Source organism: Indicator indicator, unplaced genomic scaffold (genome assembly GCF_027791375.1).
Source record: "Indicator indicator isolate 239-I01 unplaced genomic scaffold, UM_Iind_1.1 iindUn_scaffold_215, whole genome shotgun sequence".
NCBI classification, from domain to species: Eukaryota; Metazoa; Chordata; class Aves; order Piciformes; family Indicatoridae; genus Indicator; species Indicator indicator.
This window is the reverse complement of record NW_026539291.1, coordinates 32,389-49,712: the sequence shown is the minus strand read 5'-3', so window position 1 is coordinate 49,712 and position 17,324 is coordinate 32,389. Positions and strand designations below refer to the sequence as shown.

The 17,324-nt window shown below is 59.1% G+C and overlaps 1 protein-coding gene across 1 annotated transcript; it reads right to left on the bottom strand.

Annotated features, from left to right (window-relative positions):
• Positions 1–1,357: 1,357 nt before the first annotated feature.
• On the bottom strand, positions 1,358–12,859 carry RELL2 (RELT like 2). Its single transcript, XM_054398973.1, has 6 exons — positions 12,652–12,859; positions 10,608–10,673; positions 10,464–10,530; positions 9,110–9,298; positions 2,564–3,095; positions 1,358–1,399 (listed from the first exon to the last, which is right to left on the bottom strand). The coding sequence occupies exons 1-6, from the start codon at positions 12,857–12,859 to the stop codon at positions 1,358–1,360; spliced, it is 1,104 nt and encodes a 367-aa protein (XP_054254948.1).
• Positions 12,860–17,324: the final 4,465 nt, after the last annotated feature.

Here is a 17,324-nt window from a genome sequence, read left to right as displayed (position 1 = left end):
TCTCACCCAACCACCTTCCTGGCATCACCCATGCACCCCGGGGAGCTCAGTGCCATGGCTGTGCCCCACCTCACTCAACCACCTTCTTGGTATCCCCCATGCACATCAAGGAGCTCAGTGCCATGGCTCTGCCCCACCTCACCCACCCACCTGCGTGGCATCCCCCATGCATCCTGGGGGTGCTTACTGCCATGGCTGTGCCTCACCTCACACACCTGCCTGGCACCACCCAGTACCCCCCTGGTTCCCTGGCAGTGTGGGAGGCTCAGCCCCAGGGCCTTGCCTGCCCCCCGGGGGGCTGTGCCCCAATAAAGCAGTTGGCTGTGCCCAGGGGTTCAGCAGCTTTAATGCTTGTAGCTCATCTATGTACAGTGCAGTTCCACACCAAAGCTCCCCGTGGGCACCGGGGCTGCCTGCTGTGCCCTGGCTGGGGTACCAACCTGCCCTCCCCTCCCCCAGCGCCCCCTGCTCCTCAGCCAGGGCTCCAGCCCCTCCTGTGCCCCGGGAGGCGGGGGCTGGAAGCTCTTCTCTCCATCAGCATCACCCCCAGGGACCTGCCGGGTCCCTCGCCGGTGCAGGATTTGTGCCTGTGCCCACTCTGCGTGGCAGGGGTGCCCGGGGCGGGGGGCTGTGCTCTGCGGTGAATGTGCCGGGTGGGTTGGGAAGGGGGGAGGGGGGAGGAAGGGGTGGGTGCCGCCCAGCCTCCCCCACCCCAGCCCTGGGGAGGGGCTCAAGCTGCTGCCTCCAGCCCTGCCCTTCGCTGCAGCTCCCTTCTGATGCATCCCAGCGCCGGGAGGGGGCTGAGGGGAGCCGGGTGGGCAGCGGGCACTGGGGGCTGCCCTGCCCGTGCCAGGCCCGAGGGTGCAGTGTCCTTCCCGTGGCTGTGCGGGGGTCCCTCCGGGACGGGTGCGGTGGGGGGGACGGGGGTTGCGGTTCGGGCACCTCTTGCCAATGGGATGAGGTCTGGCCGGGCGGTGGTGTGGGTGCCCCTGGCGCTTCCCTCTGGCCATGCCAAGCGCGTAGCTGCCCACCCGGGGCCGGCTGCCCCATAGGCCCCCCCTTGGCACAGCGCCCCCCCCTCCCCGAGTCCAGTGTCGGGGGGCCGAGGGCCCTTCACCTCCTGTCCAATACTCCAGCCGGGAACGGAGAGGAGCTGCAGGGAGAGGAGCAGGATGGGGCTGGGCCCCATCGCCCTGGCGTCTCCCACCGGCCACAGCCGAGCTGGCCTGGCCCCGGGGCTGCCCGCAGGTGGTACTGAGCCACTTGGGCAAGAGGAGCTGCCCGGGCAGGACCCATCAGCAGTGCCTTCCCCTCCCACCCTGGTTGTCATCCCAGGGGCCGGGGATAAGCACTCACATCACACAGTCGCTCCTCGGTCCTGCACCGCGGCGCTGGGCTCCTGTGGAATGGAGGAAGGATGTGGGTGAAATGCTGCTGGGGGTGTCTGTCAGTGCTGCTGGGGGTGCTCGGGGTGCTGGGTGCTGCTGGGGGTGTCTGTCAGTGCTGCTGAGGGTGCTCGGGGTGCTGGGTGCTGCTGGGGGTGTCTGTCAGTGCTGCTGGGGGTGCTCGGGGTGCTGGGTGCTGCTGGGGGTGTCTGTCAGTGCTGCTGGGGGTGCTGGGTGCTGCTGGGGTGTCTGTCAGAGCTGCTGGGGTGTCTGTCAGTGCTGCTGGGGGTGCTGGGTGCTGGGGTTGGGGGTCTCTGTGGGCCACAGCAGCGACCCATGGGCTGCTGGGCTGAAGTTCTATCAGCGGCTGCCTCTCCTCTCTGCCCTGCCTGCCCCAGCACCTGAAGGACACTGAGTAACAGCTCCCAATCCTCATGGGAGCTCTGTCTGGGACCTAGGGAACGAGGGAATGTCTGAATTGTGCCAGGGCTTGGTGACCAACATCCCAGTGAGGTCTCATCACCATTCTCCTGAGACTCCAGAGCTTGAAGCACACCAAAGCCTGGTTCAGGGTCTGAGGCAAGGGCCTGATGTGCCAGAGAGGACAGATGAAGAGGACAAAAAGCAGTGTCCCTGGACTTGTCTTCCATGCAAACCCTTCCCTGGGGTCCTCCAGAGCTGCCCCAGCACTGCAGGTCAGGGGGGAAGGTCTCAGCAGAGCACAGCAGAGGGGCAGAATCCCCTCCCTGTCCCTGCTGCCCACACAGCTGGGGATCAGCCCAGGACAGGGCTGGGGCTGGGCTGGCAGCACTCAGTGCCAGCTTTGCACCCCCAGCACCCCCCAAGTCCTTCTCCTCAGAACATCTCCCATACAAGCCAACCAGTGACCTGCCTTCTCCTGTGTGGGGTACCAGCAGGCTGGGAACTGCCAGGGTGACCCTATCTTCCCCAAGCATTGGGAAAGGGATGGGGAGATGCCACCAAAAGGGTAAGCAAGGGCAGGGTGGGCAGGGCAGGGCAGGCTCCATGCCCAGCGTTCAGCCTGCCTGCAGAGCTCACCCCAGCACGCTCAGCCTGCCTGACCTCGCTGGCAGCAGGGCATGGGGTGCTGTGCCCTAAGCCCTCAAACCCTCCAGCCCGGGGGGCCACATGGGGGCGAGAAAAGATGAAGAACCTACCTGCTGCCCCCCATCCTCCCCTCCAGGCTGTTTCCTGCTGCCATCTTCCCTTCCCAGCTCCTCAGGCTGCTCCTGCAGGCTCAGGCTCCCGTGAATATCCGACACCTCATCTGCCGAGCCCAGTCCGGTCTCCTCCAGCGCCAGCTCTCCGGGGATGCTGGGGCTCGACCCTCCCAGCACTCGGTGAAGGCTCAGGAGCTTGCGCGGGCGGCTGGCGCTGCCGGGGCCGGTGCCACTCTCCTGCGGTGCCCCTTTGGTCGCCCGCCGGCCGTCGCGGGTGCCGGAGCTGGCTGGTGTGTTTGGGGTGGTGGAGCGGCTCTGCTCCCCACTTTTGCTGCTCTGGGCGCCTTTCAGGACGGTTCCGTTGTGCAGGCCGCCGGTGGGGACAGTCCCGTTGGGAGCCCGCTCCCTCTGGAGCCGCTCGCTGCTGCGCTCCAGCTCCTCCGTGCTCGGCTGCCGGCTGCCGGCGGGCAGGGCTCCGTCCTGCTGCTCGTGGAAGGTTGGCTTCTTCCCGATGTGTGTGACGCGGAACCTGGGAATGGGAGCAGGAGGCATCACAATCCCTGCCCGCCTCTCCTTGCCTGCGCCTCTGCACCTTTGGATCTCCTCCCTCTTGGTCGTCAGCCGATGCTGATCTCAGACCGTTCATAGACTCAAAGAACTGAGAAGGAAGGGAGCTCAAGGCTCAGCCAGTCCCAACCCCCCTGCCATGGGCAGGGACACCTCACACCACAGCAGGTTGCTCACAGCCACATCCAGCCTGGCTGCAAAACCCTCCAGGGATGAGGCTTCCACCACCTCCCTGGGCAACCTGTGCCAGTCTCTCACCGCCCTCATGGGGAAGAATTTCTTCCTAACATCCAATCTGAATCTCCCCATTTCTACTTTTGCTCCATCCCCCCCCCAGTCCTATCACTCCCTGACACCCTCAAAAGTCCCTCCCCAGCTTTCTTGGAGCCCCCTTCAGACACTGGAAGACCACCAGAAGGTCTCCTGGGAGCCTTCTCCTCTCCACACTGCACAACCCCAACTCTCTCAGGCTGTCTCCAGAGCAGAGCAGCTCCAGCCCTCTGCTCATCCTTGTGGCCCTTCTCTGGACACCTTCCAGCACCACAGAATTGGTTTGTGTGGAAGTTTTAGGCTGCACCTGTAAAATTTTCCACACATCTTGAACAGGAAGTGGTAGAATGCAAATAAATCATCGTTGGGTGTGAAAAGGAAAAGGAAAAGATAAGTCCTACACAATCCCACTGGATGAAAACTTTCTCTTTTCAGCTTCCTTGCTCTGAGAGACACTAACTTGCTTCTCGCTGGCTTTGCTGACCTTGGCTGTGTTCTTTGTTTGGGCTAAGTACTAAAAACCAATTCTCTGCTTTTTCTCTTGACCAATTCTCTGCTTTTTCTCTTGTCCCTTTGTGTCCAGGGGGGGTAAGGAATCAGAGAATCAGAGAATCAGAGAATCACAGAATCACAGAATCAGAGAATCAGAGAATCACAGATCAGAGAATCACAGATCACAGAATCAGAGAATCACAGAACCATCAACCGGGTTGGAAAAGACCTCAGAGATCATCAAGTCCAACCTATTACCTAATCCCTAACCCCTCCTGACAACACAACCATGGCTCCAAGTGCCACATCCAAGCTTTCTTTGAACCCCTCCAGGGATGGTGACTCCACCACCTCCCTGGGCAGCACATCCCATGGCCAATTACTCTTCCTGGGAAGAACTTTCTCCTCACCTTGAGCCTAAATTTCCCTTGCACAGTTTGAGACTGTGTCCTCTTGTTCTGTACAAGTGGCAGGATGAAAGGAAATGGCCTCAAGTTGCACCAGGAGAGGTTTGAGTTGGACATTAGAAGCAACTTCTTGACTGAAAGGGCTCTCAAAGCCTGGAGCAGGCTGCCCAGGGAGGTGGTTGACTCCCCCATGCCTTCAAAGAGGCAGAGATGTGGTGCTGAGGGCCATGGAGCAGCACCAGCCTTGGTAGAGTTAGAGATTGGTTGGTCTGGATGATTTTGGAGGTCTTTTTCCAACCAAACTAGGTCTAAGACTTTATGAAGAGCTGAGGGTGATTCAAAGGAGCAGGCAGGGTTTGGGCTGGAGAGGGCACAAGAGGGAAGGTAGCCAACCTCCAGATGGTGAGGAGAAGGGCAGGAGAGCAGGAGAGTGCTGGCTGCCTGCCTAGTCAGCACTGCTAAGGGGTTTGATCCAGGAGGACCAGGACAGAGGGCCAGATGCAGACGCATCAGGTAGAGAAGCTCTGCCACCACCACCAGCTGGCTGAGGGAAAGCCCTGAGCTAGATGCTAAATCATTCAGCGCTAGAAGAGCACAGATCACATACCCTTGAGCACCTCAGAAGCAGGGAGTACTTTAGGGGTGTGGCAGTTTGGGCTGGGTGCCCCCTGCCACTGCTGCATGAGATACACCTCTGGTGTCCTGGGTGCCTGCCCAGTAGGGGTGGACACAGGAAACGGCGTATTTCTACCCATAAATCCTGCACCCTATAAGGCCATCTGCAGAGTCATCCTCTTCCTCTTTCTTCCCTCTGCTCCCATGGGAGATGTCCTCTCTTATCGGGTAATGCCGGGGGAGTATCCTCAAGGCCTCTTAGGCCTGACTAGGCCTAATGCCAGGAGGAGAATGGAGGGGGGGGGGGCAGTCTCAGACCTGGCCAGCCTGAGACTTGCCTAGCAGCGGGGGGGGAAGAAAGAGCCCTGGGGGTTTTTGAGTAGACCCTCAGGTGGGAGGAGGGAAGGATTGGGAAGCCTCTGGGTACTGTGTAAGGGACTCTGTATGCTTTAGGATGTTCTTTGCCACTATGCTGTGTAGTTTTCTGTATTTTCACCAATTGCTTTTCCATTTAAACTCTCCCTCACTCTCCAATCCATTTGTGTGTGTCATTCTTTTGTCCCTTTCGGGGCAAGAGATGATCTGTCTGGCCCCAAACCAGGACAAGGGGCTAGAAGCCTTCAGGAGGTCTCCAGTCCAATCCTCTGTTTGAAACTGGGACATCTTTCACCCTCAGTCCAGTTGCCCAGTGCCCCATCCAGTCAGGAATCTCCAAGGATTCATGGATTTATAGAACCATAGATTGGGTTGGGTTGGGTTAGGTTGGGTTGGGAGAGACCTTAAACCTCATCCAGTTGCAACCCCCTGCCATGGGCAGGGACACCTCTCACTAATCAAAGATCCTCAAGGCCTCATCCAACCTGGGACCCTCCAAGGGCATCTCATCCAACCCCCCTGCAGGCAGCAGGGACAGCTCCAGCTGGAGCAGGCTGCCCAGGGCCACATCCAGCCTGGCCTTGAACACCTCCAGGCAGGAGGCAGCCACAGCCTCCCTGGGCAACCTGTGCCAGTGTCTCACCACCCTCACTCTAAAGAATTCCTTCCTCCTCTCCAGTCTCAGTCTCCCCTCTCCCAGCTCAAAGCCATTGTCCCTCCTCCTGGCACTCCCAGCCCTTGTCCAGAGTCCCTCCCCAGCTCTCCTGGAGCTCCTTCAGGTACTGGAAGGTTGCTCTGAGGTCTCCCTGGAGCCTTCTCTTCTCCAGGCTGAACAGCCCCAACTCTCCCAGCCTGTCCTACAGGGAAGGTTCTCCAGCCCTCTGATCATCCTTGTGGCCTCCTCTGGACTCAACTCCAGCAGCTCCAGGTCCTCCTTCTGCTGGGAGCACCAGAACTGGGCACAGTACAGGATGGAAATTCCCCATCCCAAGGCTGCACCATTCCCACAGTGAAATCATTTTTCCTCCCATCATTCCTGGATCTCTCCAGCTCACAGCCATTGCCTCTTGCCTTTCCCTGAGCAGCTCTGAGAGGGCTCTGGCTCCAGCTCCGTTTAAACTCTCCCCAAACCCTCTGACTATCTCTAGAGAGCACTTAGATGCCCTCCCCCACCCCAAACTTCTTCAGGCTAAACAAATCCTGTTCCCTAACCCTGTCCCCTCACATGCCACATGCTCCAGCACCTGCTGCTCTTGGTGGAGCTCCATCACTCTCACTCCTTTAGTGATGAGCCTCTGCCTCAGCTCTGGACCACACTCAGTGAGCTGTAGGTAACAGAGGAGGGGGCTGGGCTCCAGCCCTGTGTCCAAGACAAAAGCAATCACAACAATAAAAGAAGAGAGAAGAGGACCAGAGGGTTGCCAGAGAAGAGGTGGATGAAAGGAGCTTTGTGTCCACAGGAGCAGCCAGGAGGCAAAGTACTCGGGGCCATCAAGATGTTCATGGCAAGTAGCACCCCAAGAAGTCATCCAGGTTCTGAAGGAGCAAAGGGACCAACCAGCTTGGAAACCAGAAGCCCAATTTGGAGGTCATTCTGTACCTCACAGGCCCCCTCAGCACCTGGACCTCAGCCCAAGGAGATTCAGGAAGGGGAAGGTTCAGATACAACCTCAGAGGACCATGGTGACTGTCCTGAGGAGAAGGTTGATGTGACACTGGGTGTTGAGAAGGATAAAGAGAGAGAACAAAGCTTGGAGGGAAAGGAGACCAACATCCCCAGGACTCAGAGGTGAGTGAGAGGAGACTGAGAAGAGCATGGAGCAAGGACAGGGAGGAGTGGATAGAGCTGGCCACCAGCCAGGGGATGAGATAAGCCAGGAACATGCAGCCACACAGAGAGCTGACTCAACACCACCACCAAGGACAGCTGATGGCAACAGGCAAAGAGGAAGCCAGAAGCTATTAGTCCCCAGAAGGTCTGGTCTTAGCTGGAGATCAGCATGGGAAGCTTCAGCATGTCCCTCCCCTTCACCAACTCCCCACAAAGCCCCCAGTCCACCTCCCAGGTCAGCTCCCTGCTGTGACAGTGGAAAACCCACACCCAGTGATGCCCTCTCTCCCTCAACATCACCATGAAAGGGTCTTCAGTCAAGGCCTAAGCCCTGATGAAGCTGCATGGTGTGGTCCAGAGAGGGAGTCTGGACCTCTCCTTCAGCAAGGTTTAGGCCTTGGCTGAAGACCCACTGCAGGATGTGCTCACAGCAGAGTTTTGTGGCTCACCAGGGTGGCCACCCAAGGCCCAGCAGCTGCTTCTCTACCCTGCCCAAGGTCACCACTGCAGCAGGGAGCTGAGCCCTGGGAGACTTTGCTAAAGCTCCTGGGGGTGCTCATCCTCCCTGCTGGGGAGGGGAGCAACCTGGGCATGACTGCAGCTTGTGCTGAAGGTCACTGACCACAGGAAGCTCAGCAAGTCCCTCGAGGTGACAGCAAGTGGGGACTGGCACAGGAGCTGGGGGAAGTGCCAGGCACACTCCCCTGAGCTCATAGTCCTGCTGTGTCATCTAATTACAGCCAGCATGGCAGGCAAGGACCTGGAGGAGCACAGCCACTCTCCCACTCTGATGGTGGTGGTGGTGCAAAGCCACCTGAGACCTGCTGTCACCTCCTTGCCCTCCTGAGAAGATCCCAAAGACCCTAGGGGGCAGCAAGAGCTCTGCTTGGGTGCAGCTGGGCCAGCAGGCTTGGGAAGGACATGGACTTGGGGCTCTGCCCAGCACTGAGTCAGCAGCACAACCCAGGCTTGAGTCACCTGCTCCAAGGAGGAGGGAAGCCACCATGACCTGCCACCTACCACACAGCTCTTTCCTGGTGGAGCACCATTCTGATGGTGGTGGTGGTGGTGCAAAGCCACCTGAGACCTGCTGTCACCTCCTCACCCTCCTAACAAGATTCCCTAAGACCCCAGGGGTCGATTTCAGAGGCACCTGGAAGAGGTGGGAGAGACGCCTCAGACCTTCCAGAGCTACAGCTGGGGCATCATAGAATCATAGAATCAGTCAGGGTTGGAAGGGACCACAAGGATCAGCCAGTTCCAACCCCTTGCCATGGGCAGGGACACCTCACACTAGACCAGGCTGGCCAGAGCCTCATCCAGCCTGGCCTTAAACACCTCCAGGGATGGAGCCTCAACCACCTCCCTGGACAACCCATTCCAGGCTCTCAACACTCTCATGGGGAAGAACTTCTTCCTCATATCCAGCCTGAATCTCCCCACTTCCAGCTTTGTTCCATCCCCCCCCCAGTCCTATCACTATCTGATATCCTAAAAAGTCCCTCCCCAGCTTACTTGGAGCCCCCTGCAGATACTGGAAGGCCACAAGAAGGTCTCCTGGGAGCCTTCTCCTCTCCAGATTGCACAACCCCAACTCTCTCAGTCTGTCCTCACAGCAGAGCAGCTCCAGCCCTCTGCTCCTCCTCGTGGCCCTTCTCTGGACACCTTCCAGCATCTCCAGATCCTTCCTGGAACAGAGGCTCCAGAACTGGACCCAGATCTCCAGGTGTGGTCTGAGCAGAGTGGAGCAGAGGGGGAGAATCCCCTCCCTGGCCCTGCTGGCCACACTTCTCCTGCTGCAGCCCAGGCTCTGCTTGGCTCTCTGGGCTGCAAGTGCTCACTGCTGGCTCCTGCTGAGCTTCTCATCCACTAAACCAGGGGGAAGAGCAAGAGGCTTCCTGACACAGGGCAAGGAGCAGGAGATGTGAGAAGCCTCTCTACGATGCCCAGACCAGCAGAGCAAGCTGGGGCCTGGGGGGTGAGTACCTGCCCACGGAGAAGACAGTGGTCTCTCCAGGATGCATCCTGCCTTTGCCTTCCTTGGAGCGGCCCTGGCGCTGCAGGGGGGGCCTCCTCCTCTTGCTGCAGTGGATGCAGGGGGCCTGCGTGGAGCCCAGGTGGACTGTGTGGTGGTGTGGTGGGCCCCCATCCTGGCTGCTGCGGTGAGGACAAAGGCTGCAAAGCAGGAGAAGGACAGGAGAGGGTGGGTTAGGGGAAGGGCAGCTCCCTAGTCAACCCTCAGAAGCCCAAGAGCCTCCTCCACCATTGTGACTTCAGGAGGTGACCACATCATAGGTGACCTCCTCCTGTCTGCTGTCCTGGCAGGGAGAGCCACCCTAAAGTGGACCAACTATGGCAAGATAAGACCATGGGCACCATGATTTGTTCCTCCTGCCAGGCCTCCTCCAAGCCCATGAGCTCAGGAGAGATGTCCTGATGCTGGACCATCATGAAAGATAGGCTGATACAGGCTGGCTGAGGAGTGGCTCCACCAAGAGCAGCCTTGAGGAGACTTTGGAGGTGTCAGTTGGTGACAAACTCCCCAGGAGCCAGCAATGGTCCCTGGCAGCCCAGAGCCAGCTGTGTGCTGAGCTGCAGCCAGAGCAGGGAGAGCAGCAGCACAGGAGTGAGGAAGAGCTGCTCCCCTTGGCAGGGGGGTGGAGCAACCAGAGAACCATAGAAAGGTCAGAGCATAGAATCACAGAATGGCTCAGGTTGGAAGGGACTTCAGAGGTCATCTCCTGCCGTGCCCAGGGACACCTCTCAACTCGACTCAGCTGCCCAAGCCCTCAAGCCAGCCTGGCCTTGAACACCCCTCCAGGGAGGAGGCATCCACAGCCTCCTTGGGCAGCCTGTTCCAGAGTCTCACCACCCTTGTACTGAAGAACTTCTTCCTCAGCTCCAGTCTAATCCTGCTCTGCCTCAGCTTCAAACCATTCCCCCTTGGCCTATCCCTAGACACTCTCAGGAAAAGTCTCTCTGCAGCCTTCCTTCAGGTATTGAAAGGCAGCTCTGAGGTCCCCCCCTGGGATCTTCTCCTGGGCACCCCCAGCCTGTCCTCCCAGCAGAGCTGCTCCAGCCCTTGGCTCATCCCCACAACCCTTGGTGGAGCAGGAGGACTTCTGGTTGAGAAGATGCTTTACAACAAGCTGCAAAGGGGATGGCTGCAAAGTCCTCAGACCAAGGTGGTCACAGAGTGGTTTGGGCTGGAAGGGACCTTAAAGATTATCCAGTCCCAACTCCCCTGCCATGAGCAGGGACACCTCCCACTTAAACCAGGCTGCTCAACACCTCAGAGAGACCCAGGGGCTGCTTCTCCCTTGCTCTGCAGGAGCCTCACCTGGGCACTGGCACTGGGATGTCTCCTTCGTTGTCCCCCAGCATCTCCTTGAGGGCCTCAGCGTTTGCTGAAGAGAGAGGAAAAAGGGAAGGGGTCAGCCCAAGGGGTCAGCACACCTCCAGGCCAGCCCTGGGGAGCTCTCACCTTCATTTTGGATGATGCACCTCACAATCTTCTCCACAGTGTCCTCATTCAGCTCCTCCTCTTCATCTGAAAAGAGAAATAGTGGTGCTTAGGGCTGGGATTTGGTCACTCATTCCCTCCCCAGGAGCAGTCATGTCGACAGCTAGGTTGGAGAAGCCTCTTGTCCCCCATCACACTGGGAAGCCCCCAAAGAGCAGCAGAGCCCCCAGCCTGGAAAAGAAAGGTCTGAGTCAGCAGCCATGTGTGCAGTGAGGTGGGGGTCCTGGTGCTCCTTCAGGACTGGGAAGCACCAAGAGAAGTGAGGGGGAAGCAGGTTCACAAGAAGAGGCTCCTCATGGGGGAGAGCCCAGCCCTGGAGCCCCTGGCTGCAGGTTGCTGTGGGTGCTAAAAGGCTCTGGAGGTAAACAGGAGGAGTTCACAGAAGAAGAAAGCCCAGGAGGGGCCTGTTCAGCCTGGAGAAGCCACCACTGCTGGAGGAAAGCCCTGGAGCTACACACAGTCAGAAGCTTGGAGGACCACGCTGGAGAAACTTGGCTTGGTGGCTGCTCCCTTGTGGAGTCCATCCCCAGCATCCTTTGCAACTCACTTCTGGCCACAGCTGGAGGCAGGAGGCTTGGCTGGCTGGACCTCCAGCCTGACCTGCAGTGCCCTGTGTTCCTCTGAGCAGGTCAGAGTGGTGGACTGGTAGGCAGCTGCCTCCTTAGAGCATGGTCCAAGTCTGCTGCTGCCCTCCTGGAAGCCCACAGAGATGGTTGCCCAGGTTATGGCAACTCCAGCAGGCAAACCCAGTCCTGGAAGGTTCAAACAGTCTCCAGATCATGTGCAGCCAAGTCAGTGAAGCCAGAGGAGCATATCCAAGGCCACCTGGAAGGTCCTGCTGCATCCATGGGAGAGCTGGAGGAACCACATTTCCCTTCTGTGCTTGAGAAGAGGCAGCAGGAGGTGCTGGCCCTGCTGAGCACTGCTGATGGCACAGAGGAGTCTTGTAGCATCCTTTGGCCATTTTCTGGTAGTGTCTTCTCCAGTTCAGAGGAAAGTGCCCTCTCCAGCTCAGCAGAGCCTCATGAAAGCACCAAACAACAGAGCTCTGCCTTGAAGCCACACTTGACTTCCCAGTCTGCTGCCCCAGAGCCAGACAGGGAAGGGGAAACATGGGAAAAACATCCCTAGATGTCCCCTTCCCCCAAGGAAACCCTCCTCTTCCTCTGGGCTGCATGAGTTCAAGTGACTAGAAGAGGGCATGACCTTTAGCAGGCACCCTGGTGGCCCCCTGCCAGACCTCCTAACACCAAAGGGACAGAGGGGAGAGCTCTTGCCCTGGCTGGAGGATGATTCCCTTGGCAGGGGACCTGAATTTATAACTCAGGTTCTGGGGGTTCAGCAGGTCCTGGCTGTTCCCCAGGGATACCTTTTGGTGCTAACATCGCTTTGGGAAGGGCCAGATGCTGGTTCCCACCTCCTTGGCACCACCAGCCTGTGGAGCCAGTGGGTCAGAGGATTCTCCAGGCCGCATTCTCCTGCTCCTCAGGGAACCACGCTGCTTAGAATCACAGAATCATAGAATCATAGAATCATGGAATCATAGAATCAACCAGGTTGGAAGAGACCTCCAAGCTCATCCAGTCCAACCTATCACCCAGCCCTAAGCAATCAACCAGATCATGGCACCAAGTGCCTCATCCAGGCTTCTCTTGAACATCTCCAGGGATGGTTACTCCACCACCTCCCTGGGCAGCACATCCCAATGGGCAATCACCCTCTCTGTGAAGAACTTCCTCCTAACATCCAGCCTATACCTCCCCTGGCACAGCTTGAGACTGTGTCCTCTTGTTCTGATGCTGGTTGCCTGGGAGAAGAGACCAACCCCCACCTGGGCTTTCCCCACCCCATCCTTTATTCCCAACCCAGCAGCACAGGATGGGAACCCTCCCACCTCCAGCTTGTGGTCCTGAGGTAGGTTTAAGAGGCCTTGGGTCTGTGCCAGGCTCAGGGCAGCACCTGAAGCCCCACTGAGCCCCCATCCTCCCCTCCCCCTGGTACTCACTGGCCTGGAGCTCTGCCAGCACATCCTTGTTATCTGGGTCGAGCTCGTCCCGGAAGGTCCGGCACCGGTAACCCTTCTTCTTCAAGACATGGCAGATCAGGAAACCCACCAGCCCCATGATGAAGAAGACAAGGACGAGGAGGAAGATGATAAACAGGCTGTGCTCGGGGTCTGACTCCCCATCTTCGGTGCTGTTCTGGTCTGGCATGCGGATCTAGGAGAAGGGAGGGGGGAGCAGGGGTCACCTCAACGCTCACCCTCCTGCCCCCATCCTCCTCCTTCTCCTCCTCTTCTTCCTCCCATCCACCCCGGGCTAGAGCCAGCTCTTGGCTCAAGGTGGGCTCCTCCACGGGGCAACAGGGCAGGCTGGAGGGGCAACAGGGCAGGCTGGAGGGGCACAGCCTAGCAAGGGCACTGCTGCCCCGCACGCAGCCGGCGAGAGGCATCCCAAGGGCAGCAGCAGCAGCAGAAGAAGCAGCAGCAGCAGCAGCAGAAGAAGAAGCAGAAGAAGAAGCAGCAGAAGAAGAAGCAACAGCAGCAGCAGCATTCCCCCAGCTCCGGGGCTGCGGCTCAAGCCCAGCCCTGGCAGGCAGCTTCCCAAGGGCACCTCTGCCCCGGCCTCCCCGCGGAGCTCTGCGGCATCCCCCCGCCGGCCCCTTGCGGGCAGCTCAGCGTCCTGCCCGTGCCCATCCGCTCCGCACCAACCCTTCCCACTCACAGCCAGGGCCGTCCGGCGGCAAGGGCAGCGGCAGGGGCGGGCAGCGAGCGGCGGCAGCCGGGTTGGCGAAGGGCCGAGCCGGCCACCGGCTCCCGCATCGGCCGCCCGCGGAAGCCGGCTCGCTCCCTTCCTCCACCCCTCCCCCGGCTCCCCTCCTGGGCTTTCCTGGGGAGGCTCAAATCTTGGCCAGCGACACTTTTCCCCTTGTCCCCGCCGGCGCGGTGGTACCTGGGCCTGCGGTCGGTTCTCCGCAGCGTTCTCCTCTTCACCTTCACCTGCCTCCTAGCAACCCCGCATCCCTGCGGCTGGCCACGGCCGCCAGCATCCTCCGGCCTCCCGGCTCCCCCTGCCCTTTTTCCTTCCTTTTCCTTCCCTGGGAAAGAGCCAAGCGGCTTCTGCCCACCACGGCAGCCTGCAGCTCTCTGCCAGCCTCAGCAGCCAAAAAAAAAAACAATTTAAACCAAAAAAAAAAAAAAAAAAATCTCCTTCCCGGAGCTGTTCCAGCGGCTGGAGGAGCAGAGGGAAGCGAGGGGAAACGCCGGCAGCGGGAGCCAGCGGGAACCAACGGGAGCCAACGGGAGCGTGGCTGTGGGAAGCAGGCGCTGGAGAGCTGCTGCCCTCCCTGGGATGCAGAACCCGGAGCCAGGCTGGGTTTCCCCTGGCACTCTCCTTTCTGAAGCTCTTGGTGGGGTGGTTTTTTGGGGGGCTTTTGGGGGGGTTTGTTGAGTGTTGAGCCGTGGCAGAGGGAGGGCAAATGGGCTGGGAGTGGATCTCAGCAAGACCAGGACTGGTCCTGCACTGCTGCCTGGGGTGGAAAGGGTTGCAGATCCCTGCCCCACGAGAAGGTGGAAAAGCAGCCCCCAGGAGAGCCCCCAGGACAATATCCTGCTCCAGGACAACTCTCTCCCTCCTTGCCCAAACAGGGATGGCTGAGCCATCTGAATTCTCCAGCCATGGTGGTCCCACCACCTCCTTCTCCATCTCCACCACATTATCACCACTCTGGGAGGCTTCACCCCAATTTCCTTGGATACTGTTTATTAGGCTTGTTCTTCTCCATCCTTTTCTCTTCACCCAGACCCTGAGAAGCCCAAGGAGCCCTTGATGTCCCTCCCACCCCACCTCTGCTCAGCTAAGTGCCTCTCCATATCAATATTCATTTGCAGGAGGTGTCTCACCACACTCCACGTTGCCAGGAGGCAACCTGCAGCTCCTCCAAGCTTTTGATTACCTGATGATGAGAGTTCCTGTCCCCCTCCATAAGTGACCAAGTGTCAACCCTCAGAAGCCCAAGAGCCTCCTCCACCATTGTGACTTCAGGAGGTGACCACATCATAGGTGACCTCCTCCTGTCTGCTGTCCTGGCAGGGAGAGCCACCCTAAAGTGGACCAACTATGGCAAGATAAGACCATGGGCACCATGATTTGTTCCTCCTGCCAGGCCTCCTCCAAGCCCATGAGCTCAGGAGAGATGTCCTGATGCTGGACCATCATGAAAGATAGGCTGATACAGGCTGGCTGAGGAGTGGCTGAAGAGCAGCCTTGAGGAGAAGACCTTGGAGGTGTCAGTTGGTGACAAACTCCCCAGGAGCCAGCAATGGTCCCTGGCAGCCCAGAGCCAGCTGTGTGCTGAGCTGCAGCCAGAGCAGGGAGAGCAGCAGCACAGGGAGGGGATTCTGCCCTCTGCTCTGCTCAGACCCCTCCTGCAGCACTGCCTCCAGTCCTTGGGCCCCCAGCACAAGAAGGACCTGGAGCTGCTGGAGAGGGTCCAGAGGAAGCCACCAAGATGATCAGAGGGCTGGAGAACCTTCCCTGTAGGACAGGCTGGGAGAGTTGGGGCTGCTCAGCCTGGAGAAGAGAAGGCTCCAGGGAGACCTCAGAGCAGCCTTCCAGTACCTGAAGGGGCTCCAGGAGAGCTGGGGAGGGACTTTGGACAAGGGCTGGGAGTGCCAGGAGGAGGGACAATGGCTTTGAGCTGGGAGAGGAGAGATTGAGACTGGAGATGAGGAAGGAATTCTTGGCAGTGAGGGTGGTGAGACACTGGCACAGGTTGCCCAGGGAGGCTGTGAATGCCTTCTCCCTGGAGCTGTTCAAGACCAGATTGGATGAGGAGGCCTTGAGCAACCTGGGCTGGTGGGAGGTGTCCCTGCCCATGGAGGGACATGGGGGGTTGGAACTGGCTGATCTTGAAGGTCCCTTCCAACCCAACCCATTCCATGGTTCTATGCTGAAGACTTCAAAGTTGGTTTCCTCCTTGCCCTTCTCTCTTCAAACCTTGGCACCTGGCAGCTCTGGGTTTGTGCAGAGCCCTGAGGGGCTGCACTCACAGCCAGCTCCTTCCCATGCTCCTGCTGCCCACCCACGCTTGGCCTGCACAATGCACAGCTCCTCCTGCTCCCCTGGGGCACTGCCCCCCACCCAATGTACTGCTGCACCCTACCCACCCCCTGCCAGCCTTTAGCCAGGCTGGAAAAATCAGCCCATGCTGCCCAGCCCCTCCCTGCTTCCCAGGGACATTCCCATCTTCCCGCAGCTCCTGGTGGGGAGCCCTTTCCACGAGCAGGAGGAGAGTTGGGAGGGTGCAGCAGCCCTCCTGAGGACAAATCCTGGCCCTGTGGAGGATGAAGTGGGCCAAGGAGGAGGCTTCAGAGCCATCAGGCTGCCCATACCCAGCTCCGCAGCTGGGTTGTCCCTGCCAACCCCATTTGTGCCCCCAGCGGTGCCCCCATGTGCCACACATGTCCAGTGCCCGTCCTGATTCCAGCACCACCTCCCCCCCAGCCCAGTCCTCCTCTTCTTAGCACTTCAAGGGCTGGACCATGATCATTCTCCAAGACCACCAGAGTGCTTCAGAGGTGACCCCAAAGGACAGCAGAGTGCTTCAGAGGTGACCCCAAAGGACACCAAAGTGCCTCAGAGGTGACCCCAAAGGACAGCAGAGTGCTTCAGAGGTGACCCCAAAGGACAGCAGAGTGCTTCAGAGGTGACCCCAAAGGACACCAAAGTGCCTCAGAGGTGACACAAAAGGACACAGCAGCACCTCTGAGGTGACACAAAAGGACACCACAGCTCCTCATAGGTAGCTCAAAAGACACCAGAGTGCTTCAGAGGTGACCCCAAAGGACACCACAGCACCTCTGAGGTGACACAAAAAGTCCCCACAGCTCCTGCCTGCCCCCAGACCAGCCAGCATGGCAAATGTGACTCCACAGAGGGTCCCTGCCATCAGCATGGCCTTGTCCATCCTGGCCAGGGGGTAGGGTCCTGCCATGGGGCTAGGCTCACAGCACGTCCAAAGGCTGAGCTCTGCCTCCTCTGTGCCATCCTGACCCTGTCCCAGTTGTTGTCCTCACCCTGTCTGACCTCATCAGCCAAGGCAGCAGAAGTGAGTCACAGCTCTGAGCTGATCACAGCCCTGGGGCAGGCAGCTGCCTGCCCCTCTGCCACCTCCACCCTTCCACTCCAGGGCTCTGGGACAAGCACAGGTCTGGACCCTGAAAGGACCTTGGAGGCTTCAGTCCTTCTTGTGGCATCACCTAGAAGCCCTTGAGGTTTAAACCACCACATCAAGAGGTGGCCAGGGAGGGAGGGGATGGAGCAACCAAGGCTCACAGGATTGGAAGGGACCTCCAGAGATCATTGAGTCCAACCCCCCTGCCAGAGCAGGAGCAGAGAATCCAGCACAGGTCACACAGGAACACATCCAGACAGGGCTGGAAAGGCTCCAGAGGAGACTCCACAACCTCTCTGGGCAGCCTGCTCCAGGGCTCTGTCACCCTCACAGTGCAGAAGTTCCTCATGTTGAGGTGGAACCTCCTGTGCTGCAGTTTCTATCCATTGCCCCTTGGCCTATCCCAGGGCACAACTGAGCAGAGCCTGTCCCTGTCCCCTGCCTCCTGACCCCCAGCCCTCAGCTATTGATAGACATTGATCAGATCCCTCTCAGCCTTCTCCT